This window comes from Mus caroli, unplaced genomic scaffold (assembly GCF_978045245.1).
Source record: "Mus caroli unplaced genomic scaffold, Mus_caroli_1 scaffold_3, whole genome shotgun sequence".
In the NCBI taxonomy this organism is placed as follows: Eukaryota; Metazoa; Chordata; class Mammalia; order Rodentia; family Muridae; genus Mus; species Mus caroli.
In genome coordinates, this window is record NW_028227258.1 from 56,939,299 (window position 1) to 56,965,239 (window position 25,941).

Genomic DNA, 25,941 nt, shown 5'->3' on the forward strand with positions numbered 1-25,941 from the left:
TTACTCACAGTCAACCACAAACCTAAAATATTAAATGAGAAATTCCAGAAATAAACAATTCGTGTCTTAAATTGAAAGCCTTTCTAAGTAGCATGGCAAAATGCTACACCATTCATCTCTGTCCTCTATTATCTGTTTGTCTAGTGTATCCACAGTGTATACCTCATCAGTAGTCACTTAGTAATTGTCTTGGCTATGGAGTAGACCAGGATGGTATGATGCCCTTGAGTCCAACCAACCCTAATTTTACTTAATAATGATCTAATACACAGAAATACCGATACTATTTTATTGCGATATATTGCTATTATTGCTCTGTTTTATCATCATTGTTATCAATCTGTTAATGTGCATAATGTATAAATTTATCACAATGTATAGAGGGTTTGGTACAAAGGCATGCACACAGGGACATGCATGAATATGTTCATCTGGGATAGTGTTTGTGGAAGGGTGTGCTCTAATAACGTATAACTACCAGCCATGACAGGTGGCCTACATTGAAGTGAATAATAAGGCTTGGGAATGGAAAAAAGTGGCCCACAGGCTGAGCCAGTGAGAAAGACATAGAAGAGCAGGGTTCAGGCAGGCTGCTTGGGACTAGTGCCACCCTCAGTAGCTCAGGAGTTACACTAACATTATAGACCAGAGAAGACAGATTGTCCCCAGTCTGTTGATAGTAAAACTGAGTCACAGTCTAGATACTCCCAATGTCTCGGAGCACCTATGTAGGTACAGGAAGTAGAATGCAATGCAAGTTTGATTGGCACCTGGAGGGAGGAGCTTTTGTTTCACACCCCTACTCCTTACTTTCTCCACCCCAAACAGCCCAAATATTCTCTCTCTCTCTCTCTCTCTCTCTCTCTCTCTCTCACACACACACACACACACACACACACACACCACACACCTGGTAGAGACCTAGGAAAGCAGGAAGATAGCCAAGTCACTTGGCACCACCAAACACCACATATTTCTGGCTCCTTTATAGCGGGGATGGTGACTGACAGAGTTAGTTGTTGCATGCGCTGGGCTCCGAAGCCTCTGTAACAATAACTACAAGACTACGGAGATGTTAGCGAACCCAGTGACAGTGGCTCTATTATAATGATAAATCTACAGCTTTATATAGAAATAATGAGACTAGAGGTAGGAGTGGGAGGAGGGAAGGATTGGGTGAGTTTCATCAATTGGAACTCTGGTTGGAGAGACAGCAGCAACCCACTAGGATTGCCTGAGAGACTGGCAGGGAACGTCTCTGTGCCAGGAGGCGTGAAGGCCACAGAACCAGGGAGAGCCATGCCCCTGGCTGAAATGGATGTCATGAACTCCCTTGCTTTCTTTCCCAAGGCTGGTCTTGGGAATTACTGGAAGACTTGAGGTCTCCAATTGCCTTAGCATATCCTGTCTGCCTACTTCTCATCCTCCCAGAGGCCAGAGCTGTGTATAGCTGGAGGCCAGGGTGCCCTGGGACTTCAGTTTGCAATCAGCATAGCTAGAATACCCGAATGTTAACCTCCCTCTCACTAGCCTCAATCTCAACGTTCAGTGGCTGAGAGAAAGTAAGACAAACATCAGGCTTTGCCACTTCCAACCAACTTGAGCCCTGGGGCAAGGGACCAGCCTGGTTCTACAGGCGATGGCTGAATGTGATTCCCAGTGAGCCCAAGGAGCTGCTGGGATAGCATTTGTGGGAGAGCATGGCCACACAGCATCCTCCTAACCCTCCATGCTGACTGTGCCTGTTTCCACTCAATGTGTGACTCACTGTCCCTCTGTTCCAGCGTAGACTACCTCCACCTCCCCAGAACAATCAGTACTTAAACCCTAAGCAACAGCATAGTGTGTCCCTTCCCAAGTTATGTTGTACCTACTATTAAAAAGAAAAAAATGACTTAGAACTTCTCCAGGAAACCTTCCCAGGTTAACCCAGTTCAACTCCAGTAGAAAGTAGGCTGTGGACACAGCTGGTCCTCCATTAGGAGACTTTCAGTACATCAGTATGAGGGAAGATGCACCTTGGGGACATGGAAACCTATGGAAGACACCTTAAGATGAAGAGGGCTCCCAGAAGGGTTTGAAAGGTGGATTGGACTGGCAGGCATGTAGCAAACAGGCCCATGTAACATAGCCTGTGGTAGTTAGTTCTCATCAAGCTAACATAAACTAAAGTCACACAGGAAGAGGAAACCTCAATTAAGAAATTGTCTCCCAGTCTGGCCTCGAACTCGTGATCCTCCTGCCTCTGCCTCCTTCAGCAAATCCTACCGGTGTGCACCACCACTACCTATGCCAGTGCCTGGCAAATACAGAAGTGGATGCTCACAATCATCTATTGGATGGAACACAGGGCCTCTAATGAAGGAGCTAGAGAAAGTACCCAAGGAGCTGAAGGGGTCTGCAACCCTATAGGAGGAACAACAATATGAACTAACCAGTACCCCCCAGAGCTGTGTTTCTAGTTGCATATGTAGCAGAAGATGGTCTAGTCGGCCATCAATGGGAGGAGAGGCCCTTGGTCTTGAGAAGATCATACGCCCCAGTACAGGGGAATGCCAGGGCCAGGAAGCAGGAGTGGGTGGGTTGGGGAGCAGGGTGGGGGGAGGGTATAGGGGGCTTTGAGGATAGCATTTGAAATATAAATGAAGAAAATATCTAATAAAAAAAAAGCCTGGAAAAAAAAAAGAGAGAGAAAGAAATTGTCTCCATCAGATTGGCCTGTAGGTATCATCTGTGGTGCATTTTCTAGATTAATGGTGGATATGAGAAGGCCCAGCCCACTGTGGGGTGCTATCACTGGGCAAGGGCTTCTGAGTTGTATTAACTGAACAAACCATGAAAAGCAAGCCAGAAAACAACGTTCCTCTATGGCCTCTTCTACTTCAGTGCCTGCCTCCAGGTTCCTGCCTTGACTGCCCTTGACAACAGACTGTAAGCTGTAAGCTGAAATGAACCCTTTTCTCCCTTAGTTGCTTTTGGTCAGTATTTTATCACAACGATGGGAAGCAAAGTAAGACAGAGCCCTTAAAAACCAAGACGGGACTGTTGGCCATATTGAAGGACCTGCTGCTGGGCTGGAGCAGGAAAACTGATGTTCTAAGCTCAGGTCTGAAGTACAGCTCTGAGAACAAAATTGAGCACGAGGGGGAAACAGAACCTGGCTGTTGGCTGCACTCATCTGCCAGTCCCCGTCCCCCAACACTGCACAAGCTACTGGATTTTATATACTCTGAGTGTTCAGTCATTCCCTGTGTCGGTGACTTGGGTCTCCCTGGTCCCCAAATAATTAAAATTTCACCGCCAACATCACAACACAGGTGCAAAGACCAGCCTGTTTGCAGCAGCCCTCCTTGCTTTGCTTGAATTCTTGTCTAGGGCTGGAGCCAGTTCTCCAGGCCTATAGTGACTGGTGAGGCTTTGGGCTGCACAGTCTCCATGGTACTCACCGGAAGAGGCTGCCCCGTGAGCCTGGTACTCAGCTCTGCAGACCTGGAAGGGTCTGGGCTGGCCTCTCTCTGCTCCTGACCTAGAATGCATCCCACAGCTCTTGTCTTGGATTATTTGTATCCATCCTTCCCCATCCAGTTCTCAATTGTTCTCATTTGGAGCTCTTTCCCACTGTCTCTCACTGTCATGGCTTTGGAGATTTGGGTATCTGCTGGCCTGCTATGCAGCTAGTGAGTATAAATCACCTGTCTCTTTGGTTAGATTTTAAGTTCCTGTGTGTTAAAAAGGTTACCTTCTACCCCAGCCACACCTCGTGGCCCCTCATCATCCTCTCAGGATAAGGCAATGGAGGGAGGCTCTATTCACAGTGACTGAGGAGGGCCTGCCTTCTTCTGAAGCTGGGCAGGGGAAGTGGGACTAGCACCAGGGTGGGGACAGCTACATTCCAGGATGTGGAAAGTGCCATACAATCGAGGGGTGTGCTTGAACACAGTCTATTCCAGGATGAGGATACGGAGGTGGTGACTCTGGTCAGGGACAGAGGAGGCTCCCAGAGGACAAAACAGAGCACAGCCCCTGGTCAGCAGAGCTCTCCACCCTAAGCCACAGCCTCACTGTGAGAACTGAGCTATCCTCCACATGTGCAGCCACAATAATGAAGCCCCGCAGTAAGAGACCACGGGGAAGAGCTGCGCCAGATGTAAACTTCAGAGTGATTTATGCTTCAGAGCACTTGGGCCCACTATGGTGTGCTGCTACTGTTTTGCCTACCCCCCAGCCCCAGCCTCAGGTTGTCTGCTGACCAGGCTGCCTGCCTATGCCATTCCTGGGGATGACATTTTAAAGCTGGAAACGGCACTGGAGCCTTGCTATCTCTAGCTATGAGTCTAGAGTGCCCCTGAGTCTAGAGAGCCTTCCTGAAGCAAAATAGAGTCCATCAACTTTCTCTATGAACACCACATTCTTAATCACCCATAAAGAATGAGACTGGCTTCCTCAAAAGCTCTTCTCACAAATTCAACATAATGATATCAAGTATGGACTGTTCAAACATGGGGTTTGTATGCATGTGGTCATCTCTGCTAAGGTACAATTCAAGAAACTTCCAGGGAGACACTCAAGCAGTTAACACTACAAGTCAATTGGAGTTTGCTTAATGCCTCTGCAGACGTTCATCTGCATAGGTGCGTGCAGAGAGGTACAGCCTTGCTATATCTGTAGGATGCTTTAGCCTCACCATCTCATGCTCTCCATGCTAACAGAGGTGCTGGGTAGGCTTCACTAGGTCCTTCTACCAAGTTTCTCCTTCTCTTAAAAGTCCAACTTGAAGAGGGCAGAAGAGATGGTTCTGTGGTTGAGAGTGTGAGCTGCTCCTGCAGTAGACCTAAGATCAGGTCCTAGCACCCGTGCTGGGCAGTTCATAACTGCCTTCATTTCCAGCTCCAAGGGATCTAACGTCCTCTTCAAGTCTCTGCAGACATTCCATGAACATGCAAAAACCTCCCTTCCAACAGACACATACATACACACAATTAGATTTCTAAACATGTGTGTGTGTGTGTGTGTGTGTGTGTGTGTATTCGATAAATAAAATAAAAAATTAAACCTTGATTCTTTGAAACCTTTCTGGGCCTATTTCAGGTGATGGCGGGCAGGCTAGGATCAGACCTTGGGTGTAGATGTGGCCATTCTTTTAGACTAGACTGCTGCAACTCCCAGACTAATGAGAGGACCATGCTCCAAATAAGGCGCTGTGCTATGTGCTGTTCATAAGTGGTTGAAGCCCTCCTTCTGGACATAGCAGGATTGCTTTGCTCCTGCCTTGTCGATATAGAGAACTCCATGTGTCTGGCTTCAGCTAATGAAATATGAATGGAAGTGACATGTCACCTTTGCCTGGAAGCTTTACAGAGTGCTGCCTGCCTTGCTGTAGCTTCTTCATCCTGATGTCTAGTTGTGGGAACACACATTGGAATAGGGTCCCTGTGGGCTTGAGTCCCCTGGTAACAAGGTCCAGTAGAACCCACAGGCAAGCTGAGAAGCATATGTAACACAAACAAGAAATAAACCTTAGTTGTCTTAAGCCAGAAATTCCCAGTATTGTTTGTTACTTCAGCATGACTTTGCTCATACTGACTAACACAGCCTGGTCTTGATCACCAATTCCAAACTTCTAAAATACAGCAACGACTCTACTGACTAGTTCAACATACACTTGCTTTCAATTAAAAAGAATATATAACATGATTGTGTGGATAGCAAACTAAAGGTTTAGCAGGAAGAGAGAGACACTCATACCCTACAATCAAAATCAAAAAACCACAACTTCTTTCCCTCCCTTCCTTATTCCATCCAGGCTGAGTTCAAGGACTTCCTCAAAGCAAACTGGGCCACGAGGAAGTTCCCATAGTTCTCTAGGTACCTCTAGGGGGACAGAGTGCTGAGGACACACTTACTCAACTCAGAACTGCCCATGCTCAGGAAGCCAAGGGAAGAGGCCTGTACTCACACTAGTAGCGTACTGGATGTCCTTCCAGATAGAGGTCTCCCGGGACAGGTCAGAAGCCTCAAAGAGATTGTCCAGGATGACCTCCCCAATCATGTCATGGCGGGAGAAGCGGTCAAAGTCAAAGACACTGAGATGCAACTTGCGGTCAGCCAGCTCCTCGTAGGGCACAGGGAAGTGGAAGTTCTCATCAAAGGTGGGGTTCAGGGTCTTGCGGTGCACCCGGGTCTGCAGCTTGCACTTGCGGTCAGGCAGGAGGTAGATCTTAACATACGGGTCAGAACTTCCGCAAAAGTCCTTGGCGGGGAGGTCAAAAGCCTTCAGGATGCGCACAATCAGCGTCTCGCTTTCATAGTCATAGCGGAGGCTGAAGTTGATCTTCCCACAGCTCTTGGCGGCCTCCGACTTGGCATCATCCCCATCCACTGACTTCTGCTTGTAGAGCTCAGGCTTGATACGGCCAATACTGGTGGGCTGCTCGGCGGCAGCCGGCGGCAGCTCATTGCCATAGTCCACGCTGGAGACGTGCATCTGTCGTGGCAGGTGGCGCTTGAAGGATGTGTGCCTGGTGAGCACAGGAGACACAAAAAACATGCGTGAGGGCTTCGGTGGGGGCTGGGAGAGTGGGATAAAGGCAGACCCAACCCTGCTGGCTCCTCATCCCTCTTGTGGGGCTCCCCTTCCTTCCCTCTCATTGACCCCACTTTTCCTCTTCATACGGTTTGTGCATGAAGCAGTTGGAAGCATTGTATGTCTTAATATATGTAAAGTAGTTGGAATGGTGCCCGATGTACAGCAAGCTCAATAAATGTTAGCCATTGTTTTAATCATTGTTCCTGCTTTTCTGACATCTGCTTTCTAGGTTTCTTTCCTGGTAAGCATGGCTACTCCCCCCCACCACCCCCATTAAAGCATGAGCCTCTATAAGAGAAGGACTACTGTTCCCACTGCCTTCACCATCACCATCACCACCACCACCACCACCACCAACAACAACAACACTGCCCACCATCATGACGGATCTAGCATCTCACAGTCAAGTAGTTGGCTTAGGAGATAGACTACATAGGTTAATTTTGGTCCTGCTACTTTGAGCAAGCGATTAAACTCTCTGCACTACAAAAATAAAGATGGTAAAAGTAACAACTGCTGAGAGTTGAGTGATGGTAAAATAGATACAAAGTGTTTAAAACAGGGCCAGGTGTGCGATAAGCAACATGTGTTAGCTCTCAGCACCTTCACATGGATTCTTTGGTAGTTCCTCCTAACCACCGAAGCAGAGTCATTTGCCCTGTAGCACAGTTTAGAAAAGTGAGAAATAACTCACTTTAAGCTTTATGCCCAAAACCATACAGCAAAGTCAGCCTGTGCCACCTTAGCACACTCATTCCTGGCTTCTGCTCTGAGTACTATCTCTCTTTCCCTTTGATTGGTGCCTGTGAGCCTGAAGGAACACACACCACAGGGATCCAGGAATCCACAATTCTCAAATTCTGAGTAAACGTGTCTATCCATGTCTTTTAAGGATGGTTTTGGAGTTAGAGTAAGCAGGAAGTCATCCTGTCTGTTTTTGGTATGCTTTTAAATTAGATGAGGCCATGTTATGTAACTACTGCCATGCGGGGTAACTCAAAGGGCATTAAAGAAATCCTTGCTCTCAAATAGCCTGGGCTCTCTTGCTTTACCTCCAGTGCATGATACACTGCAGCCGCGAGACTTCACTAACCTAGCCCTTAATACATCGCGAACTAGCGCTTCTGGGTCTTTGTGTATACTCGTCCCTGTGTCTGAAGTTTTCCCTTTCCTCAACCTAGCTTCTAGTCTAGTCTACTGTGTTCTCACATTCACTCTCACGTGCTAAGCACATGAACAGCATCTCACCTTGAAGGTTCCCGGTTCATCACACCTATCCTGACACTACCTTCTTTTCTTGATTGGCACCTGGGCTGACACCATCCGCTCTGGTCCTCAAAGGACATATGCTATAAGTTCTGGACCCTGATCCTCAGGGGCTGGGATCTACTTGATGCTCTGGATCAGAAAGTATGGCTGCACGGAGGGGGTGTGGGGCGGGGTTAGGAAGTGAGGAGCACGCCACTCACCTGGTGGAGGATGCTGGCTCTGTGGTCTGTCGCTGCAGCTTTGTGTGGCGCATGATGTGCTCTTTGACCGACATCTGCACCTCGGCTGGGATGTCTGGGGAAGTGTGGCTGATCTTCACAGCTGCCTCCAGGAAGCCCAGGGCACTGGGGTCCTTCAGCTTATCCGCCATGTTGCCTCTGGAGTTGGGGCTCTGGAGAGTCTCTGAAGCAGGGTTAGCAGAAGAAGGGCTGGAGGCCTCCTTCTTCCTCCAGGGCATCCAGCACAGCTTCCAAAAGAGAAAGAGAAAAACTGCCACCAGGGCCACGCCACACACAATAACTACCACGGCGAGGAGGCTGACAGAGGTGCCTGCCCTCAGCGTGAGGCGGCCAGGGCAGGACAGAGACACACAGAGGTGGGGATACGCAGGTGAAGCATTGGAAGAAGGCGCACACGGAAGGGACAAAGACGGAAGAAGAGAGAAGAACGGTTATGAGCAAAGCTACCAAGTCACGGGAAGAAGCTACGGTTTGGACCGCTGATGGTCCATTTTGTCAACTGTCTGCAGCCTGGCGTTCACCACAGTTTGGTTGCTTTAGTATCACCCTGCCCCCACCTTTTACAGCATGGGGAGCACTGGCGGCTTGCCCTACTGCTTCTGGCTTGTGCCCAGGGATGGGACAGTGATTTAAATGAGATTCTATCAAATGTGCAAATACCTGAAGTATTCATATTTGTGCACTGTTTGAATTTCTATTGGAGCAATTGCTGTGGTCAGACTTCTAACAGGGTCTCACTTTTCTTTTCAACCCGGAGCCTTGCCCAGGTTAGGCAAGTGATCTCTCACTGAACTTTATCTCCAGCCCCCAACAGTGACTTTTGCCCACAACCCACACACAGTCTATGAGGTAGGGGGCAGGTTCTAGCAGACCCATGCCCCCTTAGAAAAGGGAGCATGGAGCCTTATTCCAGGCTCCATCCTTGTTCATTCCTGGGACTTAGCAGGAATTCAATAAACACCCGGATTTCCTCCAGAAAGAGGAGTGTAGCCTCACTTCCCTAAAAGCCGGTGTGTTGACATCTGTTTTCCTAGAGGTTTTTTGCATGCTGTAGGCTCAGTGGTTTCTTGTATTAAGTTGGAATCTGATTACTGGGGTCTATATAGGTCAAAGTTAACTACAAAATACAAATGACTCCCATCACTGTCTTTCTTCCATTCTGTGGCTCTTTGGAGGCTTTGCTGTGAATCTAGGCTTTGTGAGCAGGGTAGCTGGGTTAGAAGCGGGCACTTAAAGCCTTAACCTTCCCCTGTCCAGACCCAGGGTGCCCATCATCTCAAGAGAGCTATGTAGAATGTCCCCTTGAATACGGAGCTGGTAAGCAGACTCTTGTCCCATTTCTCCTCAAACATAAAGCAGAGTCTTTGAGCCTTTCTGGGCAGGGCTGTCACATGATCACTTGCAGATGAGCCAGCCACAGAGTTTGGTTTGGCTAACATGGTGAGAGAGAAGCTATGAAAGTCCCTGTTGCTACCCCAGATGTCTGACTTTTGTGGAAGAGGCCAATGACTTGCTAACTGGCCCTGGGCAGATGGGTGACTCCCTTTGTAGGGATGTATCCTATCGGTTAACCTTTGCTTTCCAGTATCTGGCCAGTCCCTGCAGATCTGGAGGTTGGAGCCTCTGCAGCAGCTGCTAATTGCCTTATGAATCTTAGGACTTGTGCAATTACCCAAGTACAAAGGCAAGGCTGTCCTTTTAGAGATGGCAACAGTAGCCTAGCAGAGGGACTTTCAAGAGTCCACAGGTTAGTCAGACATAGAACTTGGGCCAGGGCCCAGGTAGCCACTATCCTATTCTTTCTTCTCCTATGACTTGTTTGTCCCAGATTAAACTCTAGACTCCTATAGGTTCCGGTGACCTTATACTCTCATATAAGCAGGCATACACAAATAGATTACAATTCTTTCTTATTTAGGTTCAACTATGCCAGATTCCATTCAGAGCTAGGCTTGACAAAATGCCTGGGTTCCACTAGGTACTTTTATTGTATCCAGATCTCAGGGAAAGCTAGGCTACATCTTGAGGTTAAGAACCTCAACCATCCTTTCAAGGAGCCCCCACTACCTTCTGGCTCCCTATCCAGTCCTTGACTGGATCAACAGCCTGGGGCCTCCATGAAAAGGGATGAAAAGCAGATTATTCTCAAGTATCTTCCCACCACCTCTGGCCCCACTCAGCCCACCATAGAGACCTCAGAGCCTCTCTGTGGCTGACAGCTACCAGCACTAAGACTTCCCCAAGAGCAGTGGTTTTCAACCTGTGGGTAGCAACCCTTTTAAACAGGGGTCACATATCAGGGGTCTTAGCATTAGGAAGGTTGAGAATTACTGCTCTGGAAAGAACCAACCAGCTCTCCAGTGAAGCATGCAGGTACCTTGAGAGAAAAGAATTCCAAGATAGTATAATCTTTATCATGTTATATAAATAGTCAAGAATTCATATACAGGTTGATAGTCATAAGTGTTTTATTATTGGATTTAGTCAATTTATTCAACATCATTATGTTCAATATTAAAGTGTTTTTTTATATATTCAATCATGTAATCCTCTCTAATGAAACAGGTTATTGTCCTAGAGAATGAATAGATTGCCCAGGTCACAAAGTGAGTAAAATGGGACTTATCCACACAGCTCAACAATATCACTTTGGTAGAACATGTATGTATATAATTTAGAGACAGATAAACACACGCAGGAAGTACTTAAATTCAGTTTTGTTTTGTTTTGTTTTCTCTGTTGTACATTTACGATCTAAATGTCTTGGAGGCTGTTTCTCCAAGCCATTAACCTTCTGGGCACATCAGAAGAGCTCCTGTAGACATGAATGTCCATATTCTAAGTGCCTGCCCATCTCTGAACCCTTCGTATCTGTTCTTTGTTACAGCTGCTCTTGGGCCCATTTTCTGCACTGAGTCACTTTAAAACAAAAGGTATTTCTAGGGCCATGCTTTCCTTTGATCATACATTTTACTTGCTCTGGTAATAATTAGAATTTTAATGAGAAGGGAGGAGGTGAGGGGGGATCCAGAGAGCACAGAGTGCATTTAAATGTTCAGCTTGACAAAAAAAAAATGAATTCATAAATGAAATAAAGGTAGGGGAAGGGACCAGGGGATTTTTTTTTCTCCATGTAGTTGCTATTCAATTGCTTCTCCATGTGACCTCCAGCTGCTGTTCCCTTGACACTTATGCTTAGAGAAGGCAAAGGGTATGGATTATTGGGAATCAGTGCCTAGCACTCACTCAGTACTGGTTATGAAAGAACAGTAGGGCCACCCCATGCTTGGAGAATCTTCTCCCAGGACTAGGAGAGCCTAAATTTTGGCATCTCACAGGCAGACAATGCAAGGAGAATTAGATTCTGGAAACCAAGAGTTTATCGGTACAGGAGGTGTAAGGTGGTGAGGGAGAAAGCAAGAGAGGAATCAGCAAAGAGGAAGTGGTAATCATAGAGGAATAATGAAAAGTAACTCAGGGAGGTCTTGACCTCAGTCAGCCATCACCACCTAGTGTGTGGGTCAGCTCGCTGTGATTATGAATGCCCAAGGTTTCTGGCTCACAAAGAGAAACGTTGACTTTGGCTCACAGTTTCAGATGCTTCCTCCATTGTTCTCAGTCCCTCTGTTTGGCTCATGGCCGCACATCATAGTGGATACATGTGGGGAAGCCAAACCTTTTACATCATGACCAGGAAGCAAGAGAGAGGGAGAGAAGGAGGAAGGAGTTGTGGTCCTGATACCCCTGTAAAGACAAGATACAAGACTTTCCCTGAGGCCTCATTTCTGGAAAGCTCTACCCCTCCCACTTTAGGCCCACTTAGGAACCAAGCTTGCACCGTGTGGGCCTTTGGGCAGACACGACAGATCCAAACTCCAGCACCTGCTTACGGGCATCTGATTTGGGAAGCAATAGCTGCCAACCATAGAGCCACCTCTGGGAGAGGAAACATGTGGTTCATCTATTTCTGCTTTGGAGATTATAAGCTCAAGAACATGGTCCTGAACAATGGAAGAAGGCTTTTATCCTTACTCGGGAGCTGGATTTCGCAAGGTGTGAAGAAACACTGGCGGTATCTTGGCTAGGCACCAGGGTAGATGTCTGCAAAATGCATTCCACCTACATTGCTTTCTAATGTCACTTCCTACCTCACAAGATCATTATGAAAATCAAATGTGCTAGGACTAAACACAGTCCTGATATGCAGAGAATGTCCCCCAATCATTAGCTGCTACTAATGTCCCCAGGACTTGTTCTTTTTTTTTTTTTTCATGTGATTAAGTATAGTTGTTTACTGTGTACAGCTAAGCCTCTGGGGCTGAGAAGGGAGACCCTGGATCAGAGAGCAAAGTGGCCTCAGGCCCCTCTTCCTCCTGGGAAGTGAAGACTCCCCCCTCCCCCGAAGGTCATCAGGGTAGGGCCTGCTTGGTCACCTTAAATATGACTGTCTGGTAGGGTGATGGCTCACGGCTCTCCTTCCCTCTTCAGAAATGCTAAGTTATTAATTAGCATCCCAGGGCCAGCTTATCATCCATGGTGACACTTCATTCTCTAGAGACAGACTGGGCCCCCCTCCTCCCTCCACTGGTGGTGTTAGGATTCATCAGCGACTCTTATCACTTGCTATTGTTCCTTTTTTTTTTTTTTCCTAATGGGTTCCTATGTCAGGGAAATCCATTTTGTAACCATCACAGGCATTCTTGCTAACAGACTATAATTGAAAAGACAAACTGGAGAGAGGATTAGGAAAGAAAAGACCAGTTCCCAGTTCACGCCAGTATCAGAGAAGCCTGGCCCAGGGCCCGGAGTTGCTGCTGGCCCCTCAAACCCACAGGTACCTGGCTGTGTGCTTCCCTCACATCCTTTATTATGGAGACATAAATAAACTACAGCTCAGAAACCAGACAATAAGGTATGTAGAGGTCCAAAAGCATGAAAGGAACAGCATTTAGTCCAGAGAGGGAAGAGACTGCAGGCAGAACCGTTCATATTAATATTAATGGTAGTATTTGCTGTTCATTTCTATGCAGCAAACATTGTGCCTTTTATATTATCTCATTTAATCTTTACAGCCTCCTGAAGAAATCCATATTCACTTCTCACAGATAAACAGAGTGTAGAGATGATAACTAAGTCCCTTGCTCAAGGGTTCAGTGTGTTAAGCAGAGGAGCTGGGAGCTGGAGCTTTCTGATACCAGAATCCAGGCATCTGTGGGAACTGGAGATGAGGCTGAAGCTCTGCCAACTCAGAGCTGCACCACGGGGTCAGATATTTCTTACCTGGAATCTGGACAAGGTGAGGGTGTTCTCTACTCTGGTCTGATCTTTTCAACCTGGGCAGAGCCCTGCAGTTGGATTGTAACCAACCTCCACTCTGATCTTCTTGTCTGAGAAGACCATGTCCTCAGAGTTACTCATGAACTACCAGACAGGTAGCCAGTTGCTCCTGAAAAGTCCCATCCGGTGATATCCCTGAGGAATACTCACATGTGTGTGTCTTTGTGTGTGTGTGTGTCTCTCTGTGTGTGTGTGTGTGTGTGTGTGTGTGTGTGTGAGAGAGAGAGAGAGAGAGAGAGAGAGAGAGAGAGAGAGAGCGCACTTGTATCGACAGAAGAGTAGCTGGTCCTTACTGAGGCTAACGGACATGGTCCATTAATAATAAGCTGTGCCGTGGCGTGTAAATTTATTAGGAGAAGTGGGCATAATTAAATTCAGAGTTGGGGGAGAGGGAGCAAAGGGCCATGGCTTCCTTTTCTTCTTTAGAGAGCCTGGCCAAGCTACCTACCGATGGGGATAATTAGCAGAGTCCAAACAGAGAAGAAATTAATGCTCCTGAAAAAAAAAACTGCGATGAGAAGAGACAATGCTGAGCTAATTACGGCCGCACAAAGCTTTATGACTGGGTGCCTGCTTCATTAGAGGAGTCAGAGATAAATCGGAGGCTAATGTAGAATGTTATGGTGAACAGAGTTTTGGCACTAGTTCAGCTATCATTATTATTATTATTATTATTATTATTATTACAGATGGTCACTGTACCTTTCTATCCATGGTTCCCTTGAATGGGGATTTAAGGTTGGAGTGGTGGAGGGGAGGCACAGCCAGCCAGTCTCTCCCTTCTGTGTTTAGCCCCAGTTTACAGCTATAGCTAGTAAGCGGAGAAAACTGTATGGGATTTCATGGGGGAAAACAGAGCTCAGTGCCCCTAAAGAGAGAGCTGAGGGATGAGGTGCTGTTTAAATCTGCAGTGTCTTGGGTGGTGGTGGCGCATGCCTTTAATCCCAGCACTTGGAAGACAGAGGCAGGCAGATTTCTCGGTTCGAGGCCAGCCTGATCTACAAAGTGAGTTCCAGGACAGCCAGGGCTATACAGAGAAACCCTGTCTCAAAAAAAAAAAAAAAAAAGAAAAGAAAAAGAAAAAACCAAAAAACCAAAAACAAACAAAAATCTGCAGTGTCTGGACCAGATGCCCAGCTGGCTCAGCTCTGATTGTATGTCCTGAGACGCTCAGAATCAGAGGCCCAACCAGCAAAGGCAATGATGAACTCAGTCAGGTCTTCTTTCCATGCTCAACCCGTCAAGGCCACCCCAAAGAAGCCTGGCCTGATCCTGAGCCCCAAAGTCAGTCCTGATCATATCTCACCCCCAGTTCAGTGGGCCAAGAAAACAAAGAAATGCTTAAGCCGTGAGAACAGAAAACACAGCTTTTGCACAGAGCTGGAAGGGGTGAAGTACAGTGGAACAATCAGCCCTGCTCGGCCCTGTCACACGCAGCAGGAGAGGAGAACTTCCAGAGGCATCTAGAACATTCTGCCACTATTAGGTGTTGGACTTTGAGACACTTGAAGGGGATTATAGGTGCTTATTTACTTTGAGAAGGTTGATACAGGAGAATTCTTATGAGTTTGAGGCCAACCTGGGCTACATAACTAGATCCTGTCTCAAAAAACTCAAGAGAGAGAAAAAAAGTTAAGGCATGAAACACACTAAGATTGGAAAACCATCCCACCAGTTGTTTAGGGGTTGCTAGCGAGTTTCTTCCATGAATGTAAAACATAATGTTTATTCCTTCCATCTAGAAGGAGCCAGAGAGCATCTGATTCTTCAGATGAAGAAACGGAACTCTGTTTTAGAGAAATGTGCACTTCATTCCACATCACACACAGGAGGGAAAAAAAGGAAGAAAGGGAAAAAAAAAAGCAGCATTCTCTGGGCTGCAAAAGGCCAACTTCAAAGCCAGGTGGTTGAATCACAGAACCTCTCTAGAGTCATTAGTAAAACTAGCAAACACCACATGCATCTTGAGCCATAGGTAGGCTAGGAGCAACCACTCCTGGTTACAGCCTACAGCACCAGGCACAGGTCAGCTTGGGTCAGTTTTTCAGGCTCCTGCGCATTCTAGAACAGGATTAGATTTCTGCAGCAACTTGGACTACGTACAGAGTTCATTCACCTCCACAAGAGAAATGGCAGGAGAGGTCTGTTGATGACTCTTTGCATATAAGGGGCCTATGAGGAGTGCATCAAGGAGGAAAGCAGACTTGTTATCCTTCGGTTTTTTAGAGAAAGGGATGCTTTTAGTTGGGACATTTCAGCACAGATGTTTCCAAGTAAGACGAGTCCGACTCATAGATTTCGGATGCAACTTCTTACCCAGACCCTGACCTATGGGCCGGTCTGTGCAAATGGTAGTGGAATCTGAGTCTCATCTGTTGAAGCTCAGGCTATCACTGGGAATCCCAGGAGCTGGCAGAAGGGAGGGAAGGAGATATGATGGGAAGGGGAGCTAAGCCCATTCTCCCCACGTGCATTATTTTCTTTCTCATAAAAGTGCAGATGAAAAGATCTAACGTTGCTTTGCTTGGAGGATCAGATCCTAGATGGAGTCTCTGGGGGTGGGGGGGTGGGGGGAGGCAAGAAGCAGGCTGGGAGATGGGAGGTCTGGCACCCTGGTTTGAACACCACATTCCTCTCGACACAGAGCTCACCTAAATCCCCAAGGCTCCAGAGCCAGCTAAGCCATTTTCTTGTGGTGTGATCCAGCTCTCTGTCTACCTGCATCTCTTGTCCTACCTTGGATTTCTTGGGGATTGTGACAGATACAGTCACCATGTTAAGGCTCCCCTGAGCCAGGCTGAGTATACAACTCAAACACACTCTTAGGGTATCTGGTAGCCAGCCATTCAGATGAAAGGAATCTTTCTGGAGTCAGACTCACAATGCACACCCCCCACCCCAAACTACAACACTTTTTGCCCTGGACAGGTAGTAGGGCAGAACTCCAAAGATGTGTGCTGGCCCTCCATATTCTGAGCAGTCAGACCCAGGGGGAAGACTCCATTGGAGATGGAGCATTGAGGAAAAGATAGAAGGAAGCTAAGGAGTGGGGGAAGGTAGGAAGTCACTGTTTGACTTGAGGGAATTGCTGTCTCTGAAGCATCTTGGTGTAGAAGGAGATACACCAGAGGACCAGTGTCTAATGTCAGTCTCATCTCTCCTGAGACTCCCAAAGAGGCAGAGCCAACTTTTATCACTGTCCCATTCTCAAAAGTTCTTTATGTCTAATCTTGGTCTCTTCTACTGCAGTCGTCAATTCATTGATTAAACAGAGAGAGAGAGAGAGAGAGAGAGAGAGAGAGAGAGAGAGAGAGAGATATCCCTAATGACTCATACAGAAGTGAGGTGGGCTCCACTCACAGAAAGCTGAATACAGCCTCCCTCCCGGAGGATACACACAGCCTCCCCTGACCTCTCTACCTTCCCCCTCACAGGATCTATCCCTAACCTGGAATCTTCCTCTATCTTTGACCTTTAACCTCAAACGGAAAAGGTGCTCTGGAATCTGAGGCCACTGGGAGCTCGCCCGACCTGCACCTGCTCCTGTGTACCTCTCCCCTGGTCCCTGATTACCTGTCCCTGGAGAGATGCGTGAGGACCACATTTCTGCCTTTAGCAGCCCCCTCCTGTCTCTCCCTCACCAGCCATATGGAACCACGAAACGACTCCCACTTAAGCCTAGGCCCAGAGCCACTAGGGTCTTGGTCAGGGTCTTGATCCGGGTCTCGGTCGCGGGCAAGGTACGGTGAGTCTGCGGAGCCCCAAGGAACTCCAGCGCTTGGGTCTCTGCAGGATCTCCCCACCCCCACGCCGCATTCCTCCGGGCCGCGGGCTGCCCCCCGGGCCCTTCCCTCCGAGGGGACACGACCCATACTTGCTCTGTCCTGTACCTTCCTAATTGCGGGACAAAGGATCCCGCTGCAGCAGGAGAGCTTGGCGGCAAAGACTGGTGCAGCAGGTACATACCCGGGCCGGTCGGCTGTCACGCCGCGGACACTCCCGCGGCTCCCGCCGCCAGGGCGCGACACGCCACCCCCTGTTGTCGCGACTCCCGCGAGACGTCGCGGCTGCACGCAGGACCGGGTCCCCGAGGGGCTCGGGCTCAAGACTCACCCGGGCTCAGGAGCTGGACTCGGCTTGGGCTGCCGCCTAGACTTGGCGGATGCCGGGGTTGCGTCCGGCGCAGGGTCCGCGCGGCCGGGGCAGGAGGTTCCCGCCTGGCAAAGTCGGTGAGAGGCACCGGCTCAGTTGAACACCCGCCCGGAGTCCGAGTGAGTCAGAGAGAGACCGAGGAAGCGAGTTATAGGGGTGCCGGGTGGGGGTGGGGGGTACGCCACGACACTCTCCCCACCCCGCCCCCCGTCCCCCCCCCCCCCCGGCGAGACGCAGACAGCCACTCGCTGCTGAGAGACCTGGACACAAAGACCGCGTGCCAGCTGCAGGCGCAAGTTTTTCCCAAGCCCAGTGGTACCGCCAGCCTTTACCCAGTCACTAATGGGCCCTGGATCCTAGATCCTGGACCCTGGACAGCCCCCCACCCCCTGGAACACAGCTTTCCTCCGTGTCCAGGACGTCTCCATTCCCCCCACCCTGGCCAGTCACTCCTGGGATGAGCTTAAGACACAAGGGAAACTGAGGCCCCAAGGATGCCGCATCTCCGGGCTCTCGTAATTAGTGACATGGAAGGAGAAGGGTTCTCTCCTCTCAGGTCCTCTTCGGATCTCTCCCTGCGGGCGGTGAGCCAGGGAACTGGCCCAGACTGGGACTCCGAGCTAGACTTCTGAGGTTCTGGGGCTCTTGGGCTGGTACCTTGGGCAGGGGAGGCCACCGGGAGGAGAAATCCAGGAGTGGAAAGGAACCTGGGTCTCCCAGTACCTGAGTCTGCCGCGCTTGGACTCTGCTCCGGGGACTGCAGCTCGAAGCTCCGACAAGTCTCAACGTCCAGCCCGAGAGGGGGCGGCCGGGCCCGGCACAGAGAAGCCAGGACCGCGAGCGCCGCCTGGCACCGAGGCCCTCCGGCCCCCCAAACCCCGCTCATGCCCCGGACACTCAGGCCAGCGGAGCAGTGGCTCGAACCCCAGCCGCGGCCGGACTGGGGCGGGGTAAGAAGGTCCCAAGAAGACCCTCCCCGCAGCGGCCCCCTGAGGCTCCGCTCTGCTTTTAATCACTTCCCTGCAGGGTCCCCGCCCCTCACGTGGCATCCCGCGGCAGCTGGCAAGTCTGGCGCCTCACGGCCGCCCCCTCCACACTCAGGGACTTGCCTGAGTCCGGGCAGGTTCCAACCCCGCTGTCCCACATCATGCAGGATCAAGGCCAATTGAGTCCTCACTGCGGATGTTGACCTTGGGCCTTTCTGGGACTCAGTTTTCCATTTCGTAAACGAGGTGTAATAATTACTGGTGCTTTATGAGCTCCCTGGGAATATATAGGTAGTGCTTGTGAAAACGTTGGGGAAACTGCCACATGCCAAACAAGTGGGCATCGCAATAACACAACATAAAAAGGAGTCTGACTGTATGGGGGGAGGACCCTGCAAAGAGAGTTAACAGGAGAAGTTAGCCAGACTTTCCGGGTCTGGGCTTCGGAGATATAAGACCCCAAGACGGCGGAGCGAGGGGAACTGTAAAGAAGACTTTCAGAGCCCCGCAATCTTGCGGTCCGAGGCACCCGCACGTTGCTATGGCGACTGGAGGCAGCGGCCGTCTCTCTCCATGGCAACTGGAGGAGAAAGTTTCTGAATAGGAGTGGGGAGCATTTCAGAAAGGGGTTCGGTTCCCACCAGACCCACCTCCACGCATCAGACCAAACCCACCATAAATAATATATTTTTCTATGAAGCATATATAACAAGGACCAAAAAGACGGAAAACTAAATAGGAGGCTAGACTGTAAAAGGAGCTCCCCTCAGGAACTGTGAAGTGAGACTCAGAAGCAGGGTGGTTGTTAGTTTCGGGATGCTTTCACCCAGGCCTGGAAATCTAGGAGCCATTGCTAACAGCCAGGAGAGCGAGTCCCGTAAGGCCCTATCACAGTAGACTCCCACCCTTCACCTATCATCATTATGCTGCCTTTCCGAAGTAGGAGCTGGGAAAGAAACTTTAGCTGGAGCCTCTGCACCTGCAGCTACGGGGCTGATGTGTGCAAGTGAGAGTGGTCAGGGAGGAGGGTCCTTCCTCCGAATACACGTTAATTGTAGGTGGCTTGGGCTGTGACTCAGGTTCCGGAGAGAGGAGATTTGGAGCCGCAGCTCCAGACGATCACCACCATGCACCATCTGTACCGGCCGCATCAACTGGCCCTTATAGTTGCAAACACGAGACAGCCAGTGCCCAGGGTAGCAAGAGAAAGGCCTCAACCTAAGAGACCTCTTCTCTCAGCCTGGAGGTTCTCCTAACAGGCGCAGTGTCCCTGTCCGCGGTGCTGAAGATTCGGTTGGTATCATCAGCTTGTGCGCGCTGTGTCAGGGAAGAGTGGGGAGGGGCTATTTCAGCGGGTTCGCAGCTTCCACCCGGGTCCCTAGAGCCTGCCGTAGAGAAGTGTGGGATCTTGAGCGGTAGGGACTGAGGACGGCTTGATCCATGGTACAATCCAGACCACCTTCCAGCCAGTAGTGCTGGGTTGCTGTTCCAACAACAGGTAAGCTTCTGCCTCTCCACTTGCCTTCCACCCACCTGAGGAACCCAGAACCCCGATATCCTCCCCTCCATCACCAATGTAGATTTCAGCCCCGAGGGGAGTTCAGGAGAGTTCTGAGTTCCGAGGCCCCAGGCAACACTCTCATTAGCAGCTTCCCAAGCGGGGGTTTTGTGTTTATGTAAAACACAAATGGAGAGCTGCTCTCTGCTGGTGTTTATGGCAACTCTCACTCCGCGGCGATTTCTCCCTCCTCCTCTCGAGTTTCCTGGGGACATTAGCAGAACAAAGCGCCTTGTTTCCCTTTGCAAAGATTGAAAACAAAAACAAAAACAAAAACAAAAACAAAAAACAAAAAAACGGGACCACCTTTCCAAGGGCTCAGGCCTGCGATGCAGGGAAATCAATATTTTGCTTAACACTGAGTAGGGGAATTTGCCTCTCCACTGAAAGCAAAGGAGCCTGTTCGGAGCAGAGCAGGTGGCAGGAGCTAAGAATTAACAGATAATTTCTCATTGTTCCCGGATCCAACCTCCACACTCGGCAGGCAGCTCTGCGTCTCTGGCATTTCTCAAGCTAACAGAGCGAAAGAGGTTCTGCCCTGACAGGGCTGCAGGAAGAAACCTGAGCTCCAGGCTCCTAGAACATTTGGAGTGCCAGAGTAACTGCAGGAAAGAGACAGAGACACTGACAAGAGATAGAAGAGACAGGCACAGAGACCGTGGGTGTAGGAGATACAGAAAAACCAAGTCAGATACCTATAATGGCACACATTCACAAAGTGACACTAAGAAATATTTTTTCTTACACTAAGACAAGCTTCATTCTAGCTGTTTTCTTCCCTCTTTGCCATCCGCTGCTGATAATACCGTGGTGAGGAGCCAGGATCAAAAACAGAAGAAAACTCTCTTGTGTGTCTCTAAGACTCCTTGCCCCACAAGTCCAACCCCTAAACACATCTAAAAGTAGTCCCATACGAAGAAACCAGATTCACTCTCCCAGGGCATCATCCAAATGTCAGTCCATTCAACCCTGAGGAGAAAGACTATTCGGAATGCAGGTTTAGGTGTGGGGAAGAGAGAAAGAGGAACACAGAACACATGGCCAAGTGCCAAACAGGGATGTGGGTACTAGGAGGCCTGAGGCAGTCACAGCCTCTTGCTGGACTTCGGTGTCCTTGTGAAGGGGAGCTCGTCAAGGCTAGAAGCAGACAATGGTTTTCCACAGGTGCAACTCACACCTAGCTACCGCTCTCCCACTGTGGGGTCCCCAGACCAGGCTGCTCCAAAGTACAGACTGGGACCAGAAAAGGGGCCTGAGGCAGATTGAGAAATCTGAAGCAGAAACCAAAGGCCTCCCACTCCTATGCCCTTGTCATGCTCTTCCCATAGAGCCAAAGTGCACATTCCCTACCCCCACCCCACGACCCACCCTTAGGGCAGTTACCCACCCTACTCAGAACAGCTGTGTCTAGTTGAATTACTCCACAAATAAAATAAACGAGGACCACTTATTTTTTTTTTTTAATTTGAATCTTGATAGGAAATTGCTAATGCTGTAGGCGGAAGAGTGAGCTCTTTTGACATGAACTGATGTGTCATATCATCTTTCCATCTCAGTGCAATTTCTAAATAGGGAGCCCTCTCCCCAGCCTCCCTCCACCCCAGCCCTTCCAGAGAGGTAAAGGTGGCATCTGACGCTCATAGCTGAGTAGTCGGACATGCAGGGAGAGATAACTGGGAACTAGACACAAGGGAGCTTAATGCTTTGTCAAGTACCTCGAGCCACAGGAGATCTAACCCAGCTTTGAGGCCCGCCCCCTCTGTTCTCTCTACCTCCCTTATGCCCTGCTTTCTGAGGTATTTTCCCAGATCAGAGAGGAGCATCCAGAAGGTATGGTGCTCAGAGGCCAACCTGCACTCATTGGCTAGGCTAATCCATGCAAACAACCAAGTAGGAATTTCCTTCAACCCTCACAATAGGGAGGACCTGTGGGCTCTCATAGTCCATCTGCAAGGTGAGGCAATCCCTGGTGCTGCAAGCTGGGAGGTGGCAGAGAACTTGACCCGGACCCTCCAAGTACACAGCAGTGTCTCCTCCTTCTCCATGTTGAGAGGAGGGTTGTGGGATTTTATATGTTCCTTTAAAAGGTCATGATACCTTAAAACAGACTTTCTTACATGTAAAAGGTATTTAGAAATTAATTATACAGAGGAATGGAAGATTTAGTCTCAAGTGTCTTTGGAAAGCTCTCGGCTCTCTGAACTTCACGATTCCAGTTGCCTCTAGGACCCCAGTGCTGGCTTTGAGGAAAGTCAATGTCATTGATGAAGCACAGAGGTGGAACCTAATCTGGTCACCTTCTTCTCAAAACTTCTGACAGAGCTGGAACTTTCCAGAGGCCCTCCTAGAGAGTCTCTGCTATGCCTGGGATGTGTCTGTGCTCATAGCCCAGCTTCCAGGAAAGGACCTAGACCAGATTTTTCTAAGATCACAACCTCAGCGTTGGGAATTCTCCCCCAAGGAGACCGAAGAGAGTTTGTAATCTCAACACTCTGGCTGTTCCACTAATGAAAGAAAACCAAATAAAATGTCAAAAGTGATTAAAGTGACATGCTCAAAAAGGCCTGCCAAAGGACGTCTTAATCCTTGATTTTGATAGAGTTCAGACACCAAGTTAAAGGCTTGAAGTCTCCCGTAGCATGAAGGGGCCAGAGCCCCTGGAAGGAACAAAGCTGTTTACCAAATTTTAGTTTCCCTCTACACCGTGGGATAAAATCTTTTTTTCTCTCCAAGACTCCAGGCTGCATTTATGCTTTTGCTGTTTGCTAGAGTACAGGAACTGGCTGAGACGTCCCCTTTCCTTTATACTAATACTTCATTTGTAAAACGAGAGGTGTTTGATACAACACTGTCACTCAGCAGTCCTAAAAGTAAGGTCTATTATTTAATCTCATCCACCAGAGAACCCTGGGGGCAGGAGAGAGACAGACAGAGAGATAGACAAAGAGAGAGAGAGAGACAGAGAGAGAGAGACAGAGACAGAGACAGAGACAGAGGCACAGAGAGAGACAGAGACCTGGATTCACAGCCAAGTAGTGATAGGACCAGACCCCACATCTGTGTCTTTAACTTTATTCATCTGTTTCCTCTTGGAACTTACCAGGGTCCTCACTAACACGCAGTGTGCAGAAACTGAGACCCAGTCCTGGGCTGTTTCCTGCACATGGCAACCTTCAAACACACCCCATTATGCAGATCTCAGAGCTCTGTTCCAGGTTGCTATCCTGAGGGAGTGCACCAGATTGTCGTGGAGAGAGGCCACGAGTGAAATTGATTTAAAATGAATTCTCTGACCTTTGAGCTGCACAAATGCCTATGTCCACACTGACCAGGAGACTTCTGTGACATGATTCTTTGTAAACGTCCCTGCTCAGTTCTCCACTCTCAACCCTTGCATTTTCTCCAGGGCTCAGCTCTCTTCCTTGGATCTCTGTGCAGAGTGAGCCCCTCTCCTAGAGAACTTCAGATGTTAAACAACACTGGTTTTGTTTGTGTAGCCTAGGCTAGCCTTCAACTGGGTACGTAGCTCAGGATGATCTTGAACTCCTGATCCTCCTGCCTCCACTCCCCAAGAGCTGAACTTACAGGCGTATACCATACCCAGTAGCAATACCACTGCCAACAGTAGCAGCACTGTGGGCTGGTGCGACGGCTCAGCAGGTAGATTCTTACTGAGAAGCCTAAAATATGAGTTTGATCCCAGAACATGTGTGGTGGGAGGAAGGAACAACTCCTGCAAGTTGTCCTCTGACCTCTACGTGACCACTGTGGTAACTTGCACCATACACATGAAAATATAGTAAGTAAAATATAATGTAACATATATGACATTAATGTTATATATAGCACCAAATATTATTCACTGAGCCCTTAAGCAAGTCTAGGCTCTATTTTGCTTGCTTAATCTCACAACAGTCCTATTAGTTAAAGATTATAGATGCTAAGCAACAAGACTGGTACCCAGTCTTGGTTGGAACAGCTGACTCCAGAGCCCTCACTCACAGAACTCTCATTCTGTGTCTCTGATTCCCTCTTCTTGCTCCTACATGGGCATTTTAAACTCTGAGTGACTCAACCCTAGGGCTCTCCCATCCAACACATAATTATATTTTACTTTGTAAACTGTTCTTCCTCCTTAAAGAAAGACAATATCTGAGCTGGAGTCTTAACAGAGAGCCTCGGCATCCTCCTAATCTTTCTGTCTCCCTGTCTATGCACACTCAGCCAATCTCCGGGCCTTCTCAATCTCTAAGTGCTTGGAAGCCTTGCCCTGTTCTAAGTCTGCTGAGCATACTCACTAGCCTAGCCTAGGCTCTTGGCACTTTTCTTCTGGCTCATGGCAGACGCCACAAGATATCACAAGGTTAAGTCAACCTCTCTCAAAGTTCCTCGAACTTTCTTGGTCCTTTGTGATAACCCTGGCTCTCTCCTGTAGGGCATACTGAGCCCCTCTAAACTTGACCTCCTTCCCTCGGTCCCTCCTTTCTGCTGCTGCTCCATATACCCTGGCATCCTCCACAGGCTTCCTGAGCTGTGGTCTCAGAGGAGCTATCCCTGTCTCCTCCTCCCTGCCCTGTCGAACCCACCTCGAATGCTTCTATGCTTCTTCAGCTGCTCTAGGCCCTGGAGCTTCACAGACAACGAATGATACATTGGTGCAACCATGGGCAAGATACTAAGCCTCTTGGTGCCTCTGTTCTTTGTGAATGGAGTGGAGAGGGTGGAGGCTGCTCCCCTTTCCTCAGTACTGAGAGGTTTCCATGAATTGGTATCCAGGCCGCAGACTTCAAGAGAGGACTCAAGTGTCCACTTTTGTCTTCCCACTACACACGCTGTGCTCCTTTGGCACAACATTTAACAAGTTGTACTGTTGACACCTCCTAACCCGTACATTCCTTAAATCAGGATTTATCTGTCTCGCAGTCTTCCTAGCCTTAGTAGTGCACTTCTGGTTCACGGCCTACAATTGCAGAGTGACGGTGTGAGGGTAGGAAGAGTCCCAGAGTGGTGCCACAGGCTAAAACCAGGCAGGCTTACTGGAAGGGAGTTCGTTTGAGCTCTCTGAGTTGCTTTCCTTGCCTTGTTTTGCGGGTGACTTGAGTAAAGAGTGAGGGAGACATTTCAGGCTTAAAGGTTTCAAGCCAAAACAAATGCTTTCTGGGGAAGACTTCCTTGCAGGACCCCAGATCCCAAGATATTTGAAGCCCAGGCTCCCTCCACTGTGGGGGAGACCCCCAACTTAGCCCTGCACCCAACAGGAAGCTGGAGGCCCCTGGTTGGAACCTCTCAGCACATACCGAAGAAGACAGGGCTGAAGACTTTTTTTTCCCCTTTCTGAGATGAAATTGCTCATTCTCTTGAGTGTCAAGCCATCGCTGTGAGGCAAGTACGTGTCTGCTGGGGCAGCTGACTGTTTGCCAGGATAAATTTCTGATAATAACACAAAGTCATTACTGTGCAATTAACACTGCTAATGAGGAATGCAAAATCTCCTTCCCACTACCCCCGCCCTCCCCCTTTCTACCTCTCTGATCTTTCCCTCTCTTCACACACACTCTTCTCAACCTCTTCCTTCCCAGATCTGGGGGTGATGTGGGGAGAGAAAGCAGGGGGAGGGGCATACACCAGAGAGAGCTGTCATCAACTATTTGACTCTCAATCTTCCCATGGTAACAAAGCATCTGTGGGACTGGGAGAGAGGCGAAGAATGGAGGCATGGGTGAAGAAAGCTTGTAGCCTTGGACATGAGCAACAGTAGCATCTTAAGAGGTCTCAGCAGTGAACCACCACCCAAGACATCCTGGTTAGTGTAGT

General features: G+C 48.9%; 1 protein-coding gene across 3 annotated transcripts in view; it reads right to left on the reverse strand.

Moving 5' to 3' along the window:
- Syt6 (synaptotagmin 6) overlaps nt 1–18,478 on the reverse strand; it is a 59,866-nt gene extending 41,388 nt beyond the window's left edge. For 2 of the 3 annotated variants that reach the window (XR_003836155.2, XM_021158259.3), the window contains exons 1-3: nt 18,307–18,478; nt 8,056–8,404; nt 5,957–6,518 (exon numbers count right to left, since the gene is read on the reverse strand). Coding sequence is in view for 2 of the 3 variants with exons in the window: in XM_021158259.3 (XP_021013918.1) it covers nt 5,957–6,518; nt 8,056–8,404; nt 18,307–18,469 (1,074 nt within the window). In the remaining variant the exon portion in view is untranslated. The remainder of the gene's footprint in view (nt 1–5,956; nt 6,519–8,055; nt 8,405–18,306) is intronic. The other variant, XM_021158261.3, reaches the window with a different exon arrangement.
- Nucleotides 18,479–25,941: the final 7,463 nt, after the last annotated feature.